At 41.6% G+C, this 19502-nt stretch overlaps 1 protein-coding gene across 2 annotated transcripts in view; it reads left to right on the forward strand.

Moving 5' to 3' along the window:
* Positions 1-19502, forward strand: part of LOC142194624 (septin-5-like) — a 47804-nt gene that overhangs the window by 6045 nt on the left and 22257 nt on the right. The window contains exons 1-3 of one of the 2 annotated variants that reach the window (XM_075263876.1): positions 7183-7251; positions 16494-17324; positions 18467-18560. In XM_075263876.1, the coding sequence (XP_075119977.1) occupies positions 7201-7251; positions 16494-17324; positions 18467-18560 (976 nt within the window). In that variant the 5' untranslated portion in view covers positions 7183-7200. Of the gene's footprint in view, positions 1-7182; positions 7252-16493; positions 17325-18466; positions 18561-19502 lie in introns of those variants that run through there. The other variant, XM_075263877.1, reaches the window with a different exon arrangement.

Raw genomic sequence — 19502 nt, forward strand, 5'->3', positions numbered from 1 at the left:
TAAGCTGTACTTGGCTACAATAAAAGTTAAGTTTTAAATACTCCGGAGTTAGTATCGTGCTGGGACAACTTTTGCTTTGGATTACAACTGCTATGAAGTTTCAACGGGGGAAGCCATCCCGCGCACCTACTACTCCTTTTGGAACATTCATCCTATCCATGTTCATTACCAGGGCATGTAAGTATTTCTTTTTCACTTATTAAGCACTGGAATTTTTGGACTGTTTGTTTTTTCGCTTGCATTGGACTATTCTCCTACCTTTAGATGTTTTCTCCGAGCCGCCATTCGGTATATAATACTGTGCAAGTGGCCATTTTCTTCTGGCCAGCGGGCATGCGCATTTGGCTTTGTCCTAGGCCCGAGGCCTAGAAGTTTGAAGCCAACCTCAGAAGAAGACGCGTGAAGACCCTGTTCCTGAAGAAGATGGAGGTGGCGCTGCAGAGTTCTCTCGCAGCATTGGGTACACCCAGAATGCTGTTCGAGCGCTGGGGTTCGCCCCCAGTGCTGAAAGAGAACTCATTTGCATACCGACGAAACCGGACACCTTCTAAGTGGACACCAACGGTAGTGTGAGCCCGACCTTACAATACATTGTGATGTATTAGCATTGCAGTGTATTGCATTAATAATCAGTGTATTGTGCTAGTATTGATTGCTCTTAAAATTTAAAAAAGCTAAAAACAATATAAAAAAATAACTAAAAATAAGGAAAATAATATAAAAATAAAGAAAGAAAAGAAAAAATAAAGACATTAGGTATCACTGCACCCAAGCTACAAACATATAAAAACACTAAAAACAAAACCCATAAGATCATGGCTCAAATTCAACCCACTCTGAATTTTTTTACAGCTTCCAAACTAGAAAAAAATGTAATTATATTGAACCATTATGAAGTACAGGTTGTCCTTCAAAGAATAAGCCATTATATGGCTCTGTGAACTGAAAAATAAAAAAAAAGTTATGGCTTTTGGAAGGAGGGAAAGAAAAAAAAATGGTTGCACCAGGAAGGGGTTAATAATTTACCATATGAAGGGGAATTATATTACAGCTATTGGTTTGTACTCCTAGTAGCCAAAACAACAAAACAATACCAAAAAATAACGATTGTTTGACTACTCAGATCACTTACCAGTCTGTACTCTATTGTGTAATAGTGAAGTTTAGGATGTTTTATATAGTCTACGTAAAGTATTTCTGATGAGCCAAAGTGATTTCATTAAAAATTTAGCTAGAATGGACTTGTACAATGGATTGCTAAATATAGCGAGGATCTATTCATGTTATTTGAACTTGTTCCATTTACATCATGTCTTCTCTGTAAGGGGGCAGTTATACGTACATATTGGGTGGCAGTTTTTGCTGTATTTATATAAAACAAGTGTGTAAAAAAGCAGAATGAATTTTAAAAGAAAGAATGCCACAAAGCCACCACATGTACAGTATAAATACACCATTAGGCCAAGGCTCCACGATGCGGAACACAAAAAACCCCTGTGGAAAATAATGCAGTGGAAATACTTACAGCAGTTTACATTGTGTTTTTGCAACTTTTTGTTTCCTTATTAAATCTATAAGGTAAACATGAGTTTTTCCCCAGGTAAAATTGGAAACAGAAACTTGGTGGGAGTTCCAAGGTTCTTTGCTGGAACTAGTAGATACCGCTTAGTCCCGGTTCACATCTACGCATGGGTTTCCATTCAGGGAGCCCACTTGAGGACCCCTGAACAGAAACCTAATCCGCAGAAAAAGTGGTTACCAAAGGAAACCTGTGGACCCCATAGACTATAATGGTGTCTGTGTGGTCTCTGCTCGGTTTCCGCATGAAAGGTGCGTAGAGAAAAGGGCTGCTTGCAGGACTTTTATCTCTGTATTTTTTATGTGGACAAGGGAACGAATGGCCCAAACACCATTGTGAACTGGGCATAACTGCTCATCTTCAGCTGCCTGGTTGGTGCAAGAGAGTCTCCCTCTCTCTCACACAGATTTGGTGTGGTATGGTGGGTCTTCATTTGACCTTTTCCTGTGTCTGTTCCCTGGGAGCCAAATCACTGTTGTGAATTTTTCCGACTGAATCTCTTTTTTTTGGGCTCTGGTACTTGTCCACACACTTCTCTGTCTTACCAAACTGGAAAGATCTCTCTACATTGGACAACAAACTGCGTGCCAAAAACTGACTGCCTTACAAAAAGCGAGTACTTGAGTTAGAAGTGTTTGCACTCCACATTATAATTGGTTTTTCACGCATCACTTTTCACAGAAACCTGTATTTTTTTGCTTTCATTTTGCCTATAGGGAAACTGCTGGCGTTTCCATAGGTATAATTGCCATGATTTGATTTCCAAAACAGTGTCCGTTGCATGTATCTTTCCGCAATGTGTGGATGGGATTCGCCAGAATCCCACTAATTTTGCAGTGACTGTAAAACGCCAAATTTTTTTCCAGTCAAACAGTGCATGCCCCACATGGGACCCCAGCCTAAAGCTCTTTTCAATTAATTTGCATAAGAATTAAACATTGATTTTCATGAAAATGGAGATGCAATGTAGAATAGGAAAGACATCTTTAGAAAGTGAGTGAAAGAAGAGCAGTTCCAATGTCTATCTCCATTGGGGCTTAACGCATGTCACCAGCTTACTCGTCATGCAAAAGAAATACAGCCACAACACACAACAGTGATACAAAAAACATGGAAAAGTATTAACAATGAAAATCACAAGGTGCACAGTAGCCTCTTGCATGCCCATACCCACACATCCTTGCATATTATAAAGCCAAAATGTGGTGATCTTGGTGCATAATGAAATTTTTTGTCAAAAATGCTACATATATAATTAGCAGGGATGAGCAAACTGGCGAGTAATGAGTCAAGCGTATAATAAGTAGAGACTCAGGGAAGGTGAGTAAACATAACAAACAGTCATACTCACCTCCCCTGGGCTCCATTGCCTCTTCCAGCCTCCTGAATAACGTCAGCAGCCCCAGGGAACTGCTGAGGCCTGTGAATGGGCCTTGGCGGTCATGTTGTGACACTTAGACACAAATATCATGACATCAACACCCTATGCGATTGTGGAGGCCCAATCAAAGGCTTCATTGGTCCTCTGTGGTCACTGACATCATTGTTCAGAGGCCTGAAGAAAATAGGGAGGGCCGGAAGGCCACAATGGAGTCCAAGGAGAAGTGGTAACACTGCCTGTTATGTTTACTTCCCTTTTCTGGTCTCAATTTATTATACTTTGGGGTCTGAAGAAGTACAATAATAGCAGTTCCAGTCTTGACCAAGAAAATTCAGCCTGAAACTAAACTGTCAAGTGAACCTCATGGATATGAGAAATCTCACGAGGTTTGCCCAACAGTAGTAAAAAGTGAAAATAACTCACTTATTGCTTTACAAAAACATGAAATATTAGAATCTAATATCAAGGAGTGGATTCCAAAAAGAGTAATTCTGTATGTCCTCTCCCATCATGAGCCACTCTTGGTTTACCTTAGAAGACTGCAACTAAAAATCTGCATGGACATTGTAATTCAGAGACCCGGGGGAACATATAAAGGGGTTGTCCAGGCTGATTTTTTTTCTCTGGGATAGGCCATAAATATATGATCAATGGGTGTTTGACACCCGGCCCTGGAATGATCATCTGTATGGATTTGTCCTGTCCTATAAAGAATATGAAACTGCACCTGCACTGCAACTCGGCTCTTAATGAAGGCGTATGGCCGCTAGACAACGGATGGAAATTTCTGGTTCTGGTCCTGTATTGTTTACAGGACAGGTGCTGGAAGTGGCTACATACAGATAAGCGGCCTGTGGATTGCATGTCCTGAGGATATGCTTACAGGGGATAGAGTGTTTTGCCCTATGTCAGTCTATAGTTTTCGGTGATGGAGCTGGATAAGCAGTGCAGGAGCCAGGTGTTAAACCCTCGCCAATCTGATACTGATAACCTATCCAGATAGTATTAAGATTGCCCTGGGGACCACAAAAGCCCTTTAAGTTGTGGTCACAAACATCATATATAGGAAAACCGAATGAGCTGTAAACATTGTCCAGACAGTCTGCTCTTCCAAAAAGAAAAAATCAGTATTAATCCTTGGTCCTTGTGTACACTACGAGTAACATATATTATGACTAAAGAGAAGGCAGGATCCCCAGGTGGCAGCGACACATGACCAGCACCGGAGAGTTATTGGAACTGGCAGCTATGGAAACCCTGTACACAAAGAAGATTATGGGATTTCCCTCAGATGGGCTGTTAGCCGTGGTGTCCTGTAATGCGTCGCCATGCACACTATATACGGATCTGTAGGAAAAAACACATTAATAGTGTAAAAAGAAAATACATTTACTGCAGTAATGCCACTCGGCAAGTGACATCCTGGTTGTATAGGTGAAGGCACTCATATTATTATTCCACTTTGTCTATATTAACCCTTTTTTACATTACCGCAGTACACTTAGGGACTGTTCACATCATTTTTTGATCATCAGTTTAGTGGATACATTTACAGGCTACACAGCAAACAAACGCCAGCAGAATGGCTACCATTTACATAGAGTTCAATGTGTGACATAAAATGGATCAGTTGCTGATATTACAATTCACCTGCAGACAGACACATACAGTTATTGTAATAACCACAATAATAACCTGCTTCCATGATGTGCAGCGGGTCACATGAGCAATGCAATATTTGGTTTTGTTCAGTTAATCCCTGGATACATTACACAGGACCGATCAATGGACTCTGACATCCTACTGCACAGATAAAGGTCAGCTGCACTGGTATAGTAAAGTGTGTGAGCAGAATTGAAATACATATACTATACTGGAAAGTGGTATGATTTTCACCTTCTGTATACTAACCAGTTAAAAAAATATCTGGACTAATCATTTAACATTTATTACATGATTAAAGGGGTTTTCCCATCTTCCTGTTTCAGCAGCGTTGCCTGCTGTCTCCTCTTGTCAATTCCTGTATTCCCCCCCCCCCCTTCCAGCTTGCTGAACAGGACACTATGGAGTATCACAATACTTACTAGAAATCTAATATAAATGCAGATCAGATAATATGCAGATGCTTGTACAGAATGGACTCAGTGTTATCTGTGTGTTTACCTAGAGAGTTAACAGACTCAGCTTTAACAACAAACTGCAATTAACTGAACTGATTGTCCTGCTGGCAGAGCTGTGAGTGATGTCATTTGTCCTATCTCACTGATGCGGTGTTATGGAAACGCTGTGTAAACAATGGGAGGAATAAGTTCACATAGCATGAAAACAAAGCAGCATTGAAAAAGCAATATATTTAAGAAAAGTCTTCAACTTACATAAGCTACTAGTAGAGATAGGCTCTTTGAGATGGGAACACCCCTTTAAAGTTTTTTTTCAAGGAAAATGAGCAGCTAATAATGTGATTGGCAGCAGGTCCTTCTTTAGAATCCCGAATCATGATTTAGGCATCAGTCATAACAGTGACATCCCTCTATGGATAGCGCTGTTGTTGAGTTGTTGCCCCATGTTCTTTAGAGTTTGATTCTGATACTATTAAACCCTAACCATATGTGTACTATGGGTGTCGGATGTTTAAATTTGTTACACAACATAGACTTGGCGCCTATTGCTAAAAGGGTGCACTTAACTCCTCTGAACCTGTGATCAGATGCAATTTGGTCAATTTTATGTAGGTCTGAATTGCTCGATGGAAAGCTCCCAAGCATGTCATAGACAAATTGCTATTGAGCTCTGCATGTGGCAAAGTTTGATGGTAACCATACAAAAATTTCCCTTAGATAAAACCCTTAGAAAAGCTTATAGCATTATCCAGACAGAAATTTGTCATAAAAACACCATTAACAATTTATATTGAAAAATATATAGAGGCACTTACTGCTGGGGACAAATATATACCTCTCAACTATGTTCACACAAATGTTGGCCAGAGTAAATTAGATTAGCTGAGAGATGAGTGGTGTTTTATTAGTGTATTTTATTTATTTATTTTAATTATCTTATTTTCATTTTTAAAAACTTTTTTATACTTTATTTTTATTTATTTTTTTCAGATTGTGTCCCCATGAGGTCATAAGAGACCTTTGGGGACATCTGATCAATTTTTTTTTTTGTTAGGGAGGCTGATTTCCCCTATAACTGAGGTTGCTACATTTAGCCTCAGTTGCAGGAGGAATCCAGCTTCCTGCACACTGTTCTTTACACTTAGAGAGCTGAACTAGGTCCTGTAGGACCCAGCAGCTCTGGTAAGATGCTGGCACGTGATCTGCCGGGTCAGAGGGTGGCCCCATCATGGCGGGGCGCATAACTGTGTATACAGTATACACAGCGATCGAAAAGGCAGAGAAGCAAATAAACCTTCCCTGCCATCTCTCTGGGAGCTCCGGCTGAAGTTACAGCCGGCTCCCAGCTTCAGCAGCTGCACAATCTCCATGCAGCTGCTGTGTTCTGATTGGACATACCAGTACGTCCTGTCAGAACTAGGCAACCACTTCCCAGACGTTTATAGTCTATGGGCGGTCTGGAAGTGGTTAAAAGAGAATTTGCACATGTTCTGTATAGATAAAGTGTGAGGGATAGTTTCTTCTGATAAGTACAAGAAATCCTTGGCCAACACTGATTCTTTTGACAAGATGTATATTATTGGGCAACATGGTGGCTTAGTGGTTAGCAGCACTGGAGTCCTGGGTTTGAATCCTGCCAAGGACAATATCTGCAAAGAGTTTGTATGTTTTCCCCGTGTTTGCATGGATTTCCTCCCATTCTACAAAGACATACTGATAGGGAAAAAAAAATGTTCATTGTGATCCCTATATGGGGGTTACAGTCTACATTGAATAAGAAAAAAATGCATATTATTCACCTTGGCAAAAGTGCAGGGCCTCATTTCATGTTTTAATCTCACACGGCAGAAACTTCCTGACAGCCATGTTTTTCAGCAGAGCGAATATTGCAGGACTTCTTGAAGACTTCTGGTGTTAATGGTTTTTATTGCTACCTCTCAAACACTAACACACAGACAACATAAAGCATGCTATCTAACTATAGTGCCATACTACAATGAAATTGATGAATGGGGGAGGCGACATGGAATAGCAGTGTCTTGGGGCAGTCATGATGCCTGCTGTGGTTGTTCTGCTCTATATATAAACAGTAATGATCCTTGGGGACCCAGCTCATAGATATGGAGAGCAGCAGCGAGGAGACAGGGAGTGACGGAGAGGAGGAGAGCCAGGTAATGAAGCATCCCCTCTGTCCATCCGCTCTCTAGACATTGTATGCTATAGATTTTATATACTATCACTGCATAGCCTTGTAGCTCTATAGCACCGACGATTACTCTGCGCCTCTACTTACTCATTTTTATCTTTGGTACTGAACCCAGATATGTCACCGTCTTTCTGTGTTTTTACATGAAGACCAATGCACCTATTTTGATACTTTGCTTCTATTAGACATTGATTTATTGTATGCACTTCTGAACTCGATCTTGAAATAAGATTTTATATCTTTTTGCCCTCATGATTATTTCATGCAGTAACCTATTACAGGATTTATATTCTGGTTTTAACATTTCATAGTCACAGAATAGAGAGGATCTATACAAACTGGCACAAGGTAAAACTGGAGCGACCAGCAATTGCAACCAATCAGACTTTTGGGAAATAAACTATACTTGGTTTCTCACATTGGTTTTGATGAGTTTCACCCAATGTATATAACTATTGTGTGCAGTGAGACACTCTAGAGTCACCCCCAAGAAATTCAATAAGTTATTGGTATCTGGCCTTAATACTGCAACGTCTACACTGATTTCTCTAGAATTTACTTTGCTCAGTTGAGTGTGCATGGGGTCTTCCAGCTGTCTTCTGACCGCAGGTGCTGGGGAAGAAGTGTAAGCTAAGAGTTCTGGAAAGAAATACACAAATAAGTCCTAATTGATGGAAAAGGGGAACGGGCTCTAGTTCCACCTTGTGGAAGGTATCTCTCTATAGATTAATGCCTAGTTTTCCTAAAACCTAGTGGCGTAATCTGAAAATAAAGCCAGGCCAGGATAAGAGACCCATCTTCATACAGCTGTTTTGCAGTTATTGACGCTTATCAGTGCGAAGCGGGGTACAGGCTAGTCACATTGATTAGGGGGAAAAGCCTGACAAAGTTGTCCGCGTATGGGTCTCTCTTTCTTTTGGAGGAGTAATTTTGTATTAATTTTATTTCCAGATTATGCAACTAGGTTTCAGGAAAACCAGGCATTGAGCCATCTATAGGAGCTACCTTTGAAAAGGTGGTGCTAGAGCAATTTTGTATGTTGCTTGTTGCTATGAATATGTGTTTTTGTATGATGGCACTGATAATAAATTAGTATTATGTTTTGTTACAACATGGTCTTCGCTGGCAGTTTTTAGGAAAAACTGTTAAAGGATATCAATTTTTTTCTTTTTGTTGTGCAGGTGAGTTATGCTGAGTTGTAGTATTAGCAATATGGGTTGCAGAGCAGCATTTGGAGTAATCCCGATGAGTTTAGACAGTGTGAAGGTCAGAAAGAAAGGACAACGTTCCAATCAATATGTCAGCTGGAGAGTGGATGGAAAGATGAACAAGGACAAACTGACCAGACAAATGAGAGGGGTCAGACTCGCTGCTGCTGATTTATTGCTAAAAATATTCTTTCATATTCTGTATTGAAAATATACTGCGATAGAAAATTTACTGCATGTACCATACAACACTTTGTGTAAAATGTGCATTGTTTTGTCAATTGTTAATAATTCCTTAAAATGCAGATTCAGATCTTGTGTTGTTTGATCCTCTACATAATATTCATCAACAGGACATGTATCCTGCCAATGAATACAGTGTATACCACCATGATTGAGCGATAGTGGTGGAATCACTGTTATGACAAACTGATAAAACATAAATCTCTCCAATAAGTCCATGAAATGCCAAGTAATAATGTTACAGGTATGCAGACCCAAATCATAGCCGGAAAATACCTACTATACTCGATATAATAATAAGGTAAGGTTTAGAGATGAGCGAACAGTGTTCTATCGAACACATGTTCGATCGGATATCAGGGTATTCGCCATGTTCGAATCGAATCGAACACCACGTGGTAAAGTGCGCCAAAATTCGATTCCCCTCCCACCTTCCCTGGCACCTTTTTTGCACCAATAACAGCGCAGGGGAGGTGGGACAGGAACTACGACACTGGGGGCATTGAAAAAAATTGGAAAAAGTCATTGGCTGCCGAAATCAGGTGACCTCCATTTTAGACGAATAGTGGATTTCAAATCCGGGTCATATGAGAATGTGAACTTTGTGACTATGAGACAGGGATAGCTGTACAGGCAGGGATAGCTAGGGATAACCTTTATTTAGGGGGGAATGTTATTAAAAATAACTTTTTGGGGCTCTATCGGGTGTGTAATTGTGATTTTTGTGAGATAAACTTTTTCCCATAGGGATGCATTGGCCAGCGCTGATTGGCCGAATTCCGTACTCTGGCCAATCAGTGCTGGCCAATGCATTCTATTAGCTTGATGAAGCAGAGTGTGCACAAGGGTTCAAGCGCACCCTCGGCTCTGATGTAGCAGAGCCGAGGCTGCACAAGGGTTCAAGCGCACCCTCGGCTCTGATGTAGGAGAGCCGAGGGTGCACTTGAACCCTTGTGCACCCTCAGCTCTGCTACATCAGAGCCGAGGGTGCGCTTGAACCCTTGTGCACACTCTGCTTCATCAAGCTAATAGAATGCATTGGCCAGCGCTGATTGGCCAATGTATTCTATTAGCCTGATGAAGTAGAGCTGAATGTGTGTGCTAAGCACACACATTCAGCTCTACTTCATCGGGCTAATAGAATGCATTGGCCAGCGCTGATTGGCCAGAGTACGGAACTCGACCAATCAGCGCTGGCTCTGCTGGAGGAGGCGGAGTCTAAGATCGCTCCACACCAGTCTCCATTCAGGTCCGACCTTAGACTCCGCCTCCTCCGGCAGAGCCAGCGCTGATTGGCCGAAGGCTGGCCAATGCATTCCTATGCGAATGCAGAGACTTAGCAGTGCTGAGTCAGTTTTGCTCAACTACACATCTGATGCACACTCGGCACTGCTACATCAGATGTAGCAATCTGATGTAGCAGAGCCGAGGGTGCACTAGAACCCCTGTGCAAACTCAGTTCACGCTAATAGAATGCATTGGCCAGCGCTGATTGGCCAATGCATTCTATTAGCCCGATGAAGTAGAGCTGAATGTGTGTGCTAAGCACACACATTCAGCACTGCTTCATCACGCCAATACAATGCATTAGCCAGTGCTGATTGGCCAGAGTACGGAATTCGGCCAATCAGCGCTGGCTCTGCTGGAGGAGGCGGAGTCTAAGGTCAGACCTGAATGGAGACTGGTGTGGAGCGATCTTAGACTCCGCCTCCTCCAGCAGAGCCAGCGCTGATTGGTCGAGTTCCGTACTCTGGCCAATCAGCGCTGGCCAATGCATTCTATTAGCCCGATGAAGTAGAGCTGAATGTGTGTGCTTAGCACACACATTCAGCTCTACTTCATCAGGCTAATAGAATACATTGGCCAATCAGCGCTGGCCAATGCATTCTATTAGCTTGATGAAGCAGAGTGTGCACAAGGGTTCAAGCGCACCCTCGGCTCTGATGTAGCAGAGCCGAGGCTGCACAAGGGTTCAAGTGCACCCTCGGCTCTCCTACATCAGAGCCGAGGGTGCGCTTGAACCCTTGTGCAGCCTCGGCTCTGCTACATCAGAGCCGAGGGTGCGCTTGAACCCTTGTGCACACTCTGCTTCATCAAGCTAATAGAATGCATTGGCCAGCACTGATTGGCCAGAGTACGGAATTCGGCCAATCAGCGCTGGCCAATGCATTCTATTAGCCCGATGAAGTAGAGCTGAATGTGTGTGCTAAGCACACACATTCAGCACTGCTTCATCACGCCAATACAATGCATTAGCCAGTGCTGATTGGCCAGAGTACGGAATTCGGCCAATCAGCGCTGGCTCTGCTGGAGGAGGCGGAGTCTAAGATCGCTCCACACCAGTCTCCATTCAGGTCCGACCTTAGACTCCGCCTCCTCCAGCAGAGCCAGCGCTGATTGGCCGAATTCCGTACTCTGGCCAATCAGCACTGGCTAATGCATTGTATTGGCTTGATGAAGCAGTGCTGAATGTGTGTGCTTAGCACACACATTCAGCTCTACTTCATCGGGCTAATAGAATGCATTGGCCAGCGCTGATTGGCCGAATTCCGTACTCTGGCCAATCAGCACTGGCTAATGCATTGTATTGGCTTGATGAAGCAGTGCTGAATGTGTGTGCTTAGCACACACATTCAGCTCTACTTCATCGGGCTAATAGAATGCATTGGCCAATCAGCGCTGGCCAATGCATTCTATTAGCGTGAACTGAGTTTGCACAGGGGTTCTAGTGCACCCTCGGCTCTGCTACATCAGATTGCTACATCTGATGTAGCAGTGCCGAGTGTGCATCAGATGTGTAGTTGAGCAAAACTGACTCAGCACTGCTAAGTCTGCATTCGCATAGGAATGCATTGGCCAGCCTTCGGCCAATCAGCGCTGGCTCTGCCGGAGGAGGCGGAGTCTAAGGTCGGACCTGAATGGAGACTGGTGTGGAGCTATCTTAGACTCCGCCTCCTCCAGCAGAGCCAGCGCTGATTGGTCGAGTTCCGTACTCTGGCCAATCAGCACTGGCCAATGCATTTCTATGGGGAAAAGTTAGCTTGCGAAAATCGCAAACTGACAGGGATTTCCATGAAATAAAGTGACTTTTATGCCCCCAGACATGCTTCCCCTGCTGTCCCAGTGTCATTCCAGGGTGTTGGTATCATTTCCTGGGGTGTCATAGTGGACTTGGTGACCCTCCAGACACGAATTTGGGTTTCCCCCTTAACGAGTTTATGTTCCCCATAGACTATAATGGGGTTCGAAACCCATTCGAACACTCGAACAGTGAGCGGCTGTTCGAATCGAATTTCGAACCTCGAACATTTTAGTGTTCGCTCATCTCTAGTAAGGTTATAATTGGCTGTGGCTGACATCTTCTTTGTCTTACTGTCAGCCATTCTATATGGTGTGTGCAGAAGTTCTTCTTCAACTTGAAAGGTCATGTCTTTGTTAGCTGGTCAGTGTCATACTTGCTGACTTTTGTGCAGTAATCTCTGTCACAATGGCGCAAGCAGTGCACCACAAAATTTTCAAGCAAGGCTATGCCTCTTCTGTACATTGAGCCCCGCTCTGTGCAGCGATAAATGCAGCCAGTTCTTCCCAGTTCTGCTGATCCGGTTGTCCTTCCGCCTCCACAATATTTTCACCTTCCATTCCCAACAGTCTCCCATACATGTACAACACAGTGATGGCAATGGCTTAGGAGCTGAAGTTCCATACTGGAACAAAAAAGTGAACAAAAAGTTTTTAAAGGGAGTCTGTCACCATAGTGAAGTATAATAAACCAGCAAGGCAGATGGATAGGTTAAGCTCACCTGATTGTAATCCTTTTTCCCCATGAAAATCCATGCCTCCATTGCAGACATCTCAGGGTCCATTCACACAGAGGAAAATGGTGAGGAATTTCAGCGCTGAAAAAAAACGGCCCATTGACTTCAATGGGTTCCTTCTCCTCAAAATTTTCCTCCATGTCAAAGGACCCTTATTTTATTTCATAATATGAAAATGATCAATCTGGAGCACCGAGGGCAGCTCTGTTGTTCCAAACTGCTCCGCTCCGCACAGCTTTGACGAGGCTAGGTGAGATTTCAATTTAACTCCCTGGTCCTATCATACAAATAAAGTAGGGGACAAGGAGGGTATTCCTAGACAGTGTGGGCACGGTAATTTGGAGAAATAGCGTTGCCTTCAGTGTTCCAGACTGCTCATTTGCATATTCTTATATAATTAATATTTCTGCATTGGAGGAATGGATTTTCATGGGGAAAAAGCGTTACATTCAGGTGAACCTCAACTATCTAAATGCGTTGTTGGTTTAATTTGCTTCACTCTGGTAACAGAATCCTTTTAAATAATAAAAAAGATAGCACGCTCCCATAGGAATGAATGGACGCAGCCGGGGTCGCGTCCTGCCGATTAACCCCCTGCACGCCGGCCGCTCCCATTCATTCTTATGGGAGCGTGCTATTCGAAAATACTGTTCCGAATAGTACTCGCTCATCTCTAATTACAAATAAATGTAAGTAAAAGTATGTGAAAAGTAAAAGAAAAAAACTTTACATATTTGGTATTGCCAGGTCTGTGTTATAAAATTAATGCTTTTAGCCAAATGGGTGAACAGAGTAAAAAAAACTATGCCAGATATGCTGAGTTTTTTTTGGTGAACATGGGATAAAAAGTGATCAAAGTCGTATGTACCCCTACAATGGGGCCACTAAAAATTGTAGTTTGTTCTCCAAAAATAAGATCTCCACCAACAATGGAAAACGAAGAACAAAATGTTATGGCTCTCAGAATATGGAGATGCAAAAACAAGTATTTTTTTAAGTGTTTTTGTTTGCACAGAACTAGAAAAACACTTGTATACCAAGACAAGTATTCCCATAATCGCACTAAACCATAGGATAAATTATAAATGTTGTTCTTATTTTTTATTATTAATTTGTTATTAATTCATTTATTTTTATTGTAATTTGCAGAGTTAGAAAAAATTATGATTATAGTATATATACCATAAAAATTACTCTACTTTTAAATACAACTCATCCCACAAAAAACAATCCCTCATATGGCTATGTTGAAAAAAGGAAAAGGTGATTTCTTTTGGATCTGTGCTAAAAAATGTAAAATAATGCTTGAAAATAAAGAAATGTCTGATTGTGCATTTATGCTGAGGTTTATGGAGCCAAGCATTGGTGTACTGAAGAATATGAAGTACACGCACAATAGTCCATATATTGCTCTCTGCGCAGAAACCCCATTAATGCACTTAAAGGGGGGGGAGTGCATTGACATACATGTGACGGTCATTGCTGGTGTAATTACCATTGACTATATTGATTGCTTTCTTCCTGATTGTATAGAACACTAGTACTGCAGGCAGTATTGATGTCTACTCATTTAATATGCCCTGGAAAACAGCTAAATAACAAACACAAATCCATGGCAGATTTGTTAAAAGGAATGGTAAACTTAGTATAGTTAACCAATAAAAAATAACAAAGCAACCTGTACCTGCTTTTCAGTCTGCAAGACTCTCTGCTATTCTTAGGCCGGGGCCCCATGTTGCCTTAGCTGGGGCCTTAGCCTTAAAGGGGTTGTCCCATGAAAAGCATCCTATTTATACTGCTAGTTTATGTGGATTTAAGACTTTTCCTAAATACATTGCTTTATCAAAACTGCTTTGTTTGGCCCATATCTTAATTTATTCACTTCATTGTTTACACTGTGTTTCTATGGCCACGGGGCTTATCTGCTCAGTCCCCAAGTGACTTAGCTGCCTGCTCTCAGGGGGGAGGGAAGGGCTGAGTGCTGGGAGCAGCTCTGAGCTGTGTATGTCTGACAAGTAATGGAGCTTCTCAGATAGGGGAGGGGGGAGGTGGGAGCTCCGGGATTTCGGAACTCGGTTCTTCCACTTATCAGTCGGTTTAATTGAATTTGGCTGATAAGGGCTGAGATAGGGAGTCCGCTACCTCTATATGTAATGCAAACTGACTCAAATCCAGCTCTGCTACATCAGCCTCTACATTAGCTCCATACTAATTCATTTACAACCAATCCCTCATTACTGACTGCTAACATAGCAGATAGCAGAGCAAGTGAAACCCCGCCCACCAATGTGCCGAGAAAACTAGGAAGTGAAGAGAGCACACAGGCTGCAGGTTGGTGAACAAGCGTTATGTGAATACCCCTTTAAGCCCTGTTCACACAGCAGAATCTGTCCCAAAATCAAGGACATATTCTGCCCAGATTCAGTCTGCCATTGCTTTCAATAATCACAACAATGAATAAAGAAAACACACAACAGGGCACTCACTTGTGCAGACCCTTAAATATAATAAAGAAGTACAGAAATCACATTAAATACTCATGGTACATGGAATGGTACATTGTAGTGTTGTGTGAGACACCATGTCTAGTGCACCTTGTATGCAACTTTGATGTCTCAACCTTGTATCCAAAAATGAAAGGACATGGAAATTACATGGAGAAGTAGATAATGTGAAATAGAATAACAGAAAAATAGTCAGATGTTCAGGAATCCTTTTATTACTAAAAAATCAGATAACCAGGGGGCAACACAGTGGCTCAGTGGTTAGCACTGCAGCCTTGCAGCGTTGAAGTCCTGGGTTTGAATCCTGCCAGGAACAACATCTGCAAGGAGTTTGTATGTTCTCCTCGTGTTTGCGTGGATTTCCACCCATTCTACAAAGACATACTGATAGGAAAAAAAAAAAAGAACATTGCGATCACTATATGGGGCTCACAATCTACATTAAGAAACAAACAAAAAAAAATCAGATAAGGGCTCGTTCACCTCTGCGCTCCAGGTCTCCATTATGCAGATTTCCGTTTCCTGCCTGAAACTGGACAGGAGACGGAAACCTACAGGCATTTTTCAAACCCATTCAAATGAATGGGTTTGGCATTTTTAACCTTTTTTCCTGCTACGGCGTTTACCATACAGGAAATATATTTTTATAGATTTGTAGAGCAGGCGTTTTCGGACACAGGGATACCTAACATGTAGTTTCACAGGATTTAACTACTTTTATATGTGTTCTAGGGAAAGGGGTGATTTGAATTTTTCATACTTTTTTAAAAAAAAAATAGATTTTTTTTTTAACTTTTTTGTAATTTTTTTTTTTGCCTTTATTAGACCCACTAGGGGTCTTGAACCCCAGGGGTCTGATCACTATTGCAATGCATTACAATGCTAATGCATTGGAATAAATTGCAAAAATTCATCATTTCTTTTGCAGGGTGCATAGAGCAACTTGCAACAGAAACTCACTGTAGACAGGCCGGGGAACCTCCAGGCGCCGGCGATCCCCAGCAAAATGGCGGCTCAGTCAGCTTTGACCAAGGTTCCGGAGGGGTTAACACTCCCGATCGGTACAGGCACCGACCGTGGGCATTAGCACTGGGTGTCTACTGTGTAAATCAGTAGACACCTGGCAGCTATGCTGGCCGCCTGACTCCCGGGCAGCCGCCATAGATACTAGTACGGCGGATGTCGGGAAGGTGTTAAAGTTATTAAACGTGAGCAAGGTTCCAGGTCCAGATGATTTACAGCTGATTTATTTATAGAATATATACACCAATGAGCACCATAAATCCCTAAATGAAATCCCTGGAATATGAGTATGACTGGGATGGCAGTATTGAGATTGTGGAAAATAAATAAAAATATTAAGGATCTGGATGAAGAAAGGCTTTAGTAATTGAATTTGAGGTTGACATGTTTCTTATTGCTTTTCATATCCACCAGATTCGCAATTTTTTGCGTAATGACTCAGAAGACGAAGAATTGAAAGAGATAATCCATACAATTCCTAGAGAAAGTAACAAAAGAGCACAAGAGCTAAGGGATCCTGTATGCATACCACAGCAACACACAACTAGCCAAATAGAGCAAGGAGAAGAGGAAAGGTGCCACAGGGAGGAAGAAAGACTCCACCAGAGCAAAGCACAAGAGGAAGACCAACAGCTCAGACAACGGCATCAGGAGGAAGAGCAGCTGCTCGAAAATCACGAAGAAGATCATCAAGAAGAAGAAGATCATCAAGAAGAAGAAGAGAGGCTCCGTAGAGAGCATCAGGAAGAAAAGCTCCGCAAAGAGCAGTGTGAAGAGGATGCAAAGCTCCGTAGGGAGCAGCAACGTGAAGAGGAGGAAAGATTCCATAGACAATATCAGGAAGAAACGCTTCGAAGAGAGCAACAAGAAGAAGAGAGGCAACGTAGAGATCGCCAGCAAGAAATAAGCTTATGTTGTGAGCACCAAGACGAGAAAGTACACATTGAACATCTAGGGGAAACAAATTGGTGGGAGCAAGAAACTGAGAGTCATAATAGAGATCAGCAGAAATATTACAGGGAGCAACACATTGCACATTTATGCAATGATGCCATGCAGTCCCATCTAGAGCCTGAGCTGTTTTCTGTCAGGCATAATAAAGAGAACAATGATGATGGAGAGGAAACAATCCAGAATCTTCCTGTCTTGCCCCCAAGTTGGGGATGTCCACCATTGGTGCCACCTCCAAGTCCTTCTAGACCTAAAAGTCCCTGGGGGAAACTGGATCCCTATGACTCCAGTGAGGTAAAGATGATCAATCACAATTGTGTTTGTTTACAATTTTCTTGAATTAACATTTTGAGTAATTTATATTATTATATATGTATATTCTCAGTTCTTCAGTTAACCTTTACCAGCAGGGGCAATTTAAAGAGGGCCTGTTACCTCTCTTGACATCTCTATTTTACTAGAGAATTGTATTCCCTATAATATAACTATTTTATCCCATCCTTTTCATACAATTTAAGTTGTGCCATTTGTCATTTCTCCTTGAAATCCTAGTTGGAGATGTGCACCTATATGCTATATAGTGTCCACTCAGTGCTGATGGTATAAGGCCACACAGGAACACACTTAGACAATGCTGCCTGCTTTTTTGGAATTACTATACAAAAGAATGCCTTGTATATATGTCTCCCTGTCTCATTCACTTATAGCTTCTAAGGCGATGTTCTAGTTTCTACAAGGCAACATGAAATATTGATATTTCCTAAGAAATACAAGTACTTGGTGAAAAAGACATGACAGGAGAGGTGACAATTGGTGCAATGGGGACGGGACTTCAGCCCTGGAGTACTGAACTTGCTGCCCAGACACCTACCATCTCCTGCATGCACCACCTATGCAGTGACAGTTGATCCTTCCATTGCTATGACATGACCTATCCTACTTGAGCAGCAAGATCAGTGCTCCTTGGGCTAGGGCACAAATTGGATAAATTGCATAACACTTAAAAGTTGTGTATCTCCAAATCTACAAAAATTATGTACATTACACAGTTATGTTGTTTATCACCATAATGTGCTCTGTAACATGGTGGTGGCAGTTGAATATGCTTGGGGGAGTTGGTAGACTCCATTTAAGTAGAGCAGGAGTCAAACTTATCAGTAGTGGCTCTTTCTGGTGGCTAAAGCAATATACAGATGGCATGTACAGCCAATGATGACACTCTCCTTCTGTCTCCGACTTCTAAAAAGTATCAGAGTAGACATTAAGCCCTGCTATTGCTGGAGGGTATGTGCAGCCAGAGTCACTGCCGGTCCCCCAACCCCCAAAGATAAATAAATAAAACTATATCTATTTGAGATAAGAATCAGGCAATGTACTGAAGTACTAGTTTTTCCATGTATGCGTTCTAGTCATAAGCTTGTCATTCCTGTATGTAGGAAGACAGAGAATACGTTGGATTTGCTACACTCCCTAACCAGGTTCATCGAAAGTATGTGAAGAAAGGCTTTGAATTCACTCTCATGGTTGCAGGTAATGAAAAACATGCGACTCTATACAAATTTCATAGTAATGGTATGTATCAATAATTTGGTACCATTGCTAATATTATATCATTGATATTACAGCATGACGGTCAAACAGTAGTTGTGGTCATTGAGTTCACCTGTAAGGTCAAAATGGATCACAACAGATAAGAGTTGTCATTTACGAAGTCCTCACAACTAAAGATCTAACCAGAAAAGATAGGGTACTAATGTGTATGTCCATTGAGCCAGTACAGAGGCACATGGGGCACATGAATATAGTACATGTGACGGATAGTAAATTACATCATGTATGATAAATAACCCACCTGAGTGCCATATTACATCTCCATACAACTTTGGAGGTTGTATGGACCTGTAATATAGTTGTGGTCATAAGACCTAAACCAAATGTCTTCTCAAAAACTAAACATTTTGTTTTTACAGACACAAGATTAAAGTAGCCAGATCAATTCCGCTGTAAGTGGAAGGAGTCTGTATCCCTCTTGTAAGTCGGGATAATGTAATGAACCGCATAGAAGGGAAATTGTCAAAAAATTTAGCAGAATGTGTAAAAAGAATTTTAAAAAACTAACGAAAATAATTCAAAATATTAAGTAAATAAAAAAAAGAACACCGCTACCACTCCCTTCTGGTTCTGCCCACAGAACTAGGTGTCATCTATGTGAAAATTACAATAATGGATGGGAAAAACTAAAATGTGTGAAAGACATGTTTCTCCTCCTTTTTTTTTTTTTTTTTTTTTTACATTTTCCCAGATATTAAAAGAAAGAAAAACATACAAAAATAACATAAAAATGGCATAAAAATATAGCACTATGTTTCATGCAAAAAAGAAGCCAACATTATTTGAATAACCCAAAAGAAAAAAATGTGATGGTTTTCCAAAGCACACGAACTAGAAAACCCAAACATATTTGTGATCATG

The sequence above is a fragment of the Leptodactylus fuscus genome, chromosome 2, assembly GCF_031893055.1.
Source record: "Leptodactylus fuscus isolate aLepFus1 chromosome 2, aLepFus1.hap2, whole genome shotgun sequence".
NCBI lineage: Eukaryota > Metazoa > Chordata > Amphibia > Anura > Leptodactylidae > Leptodactylus > Leptodactylus fuscus.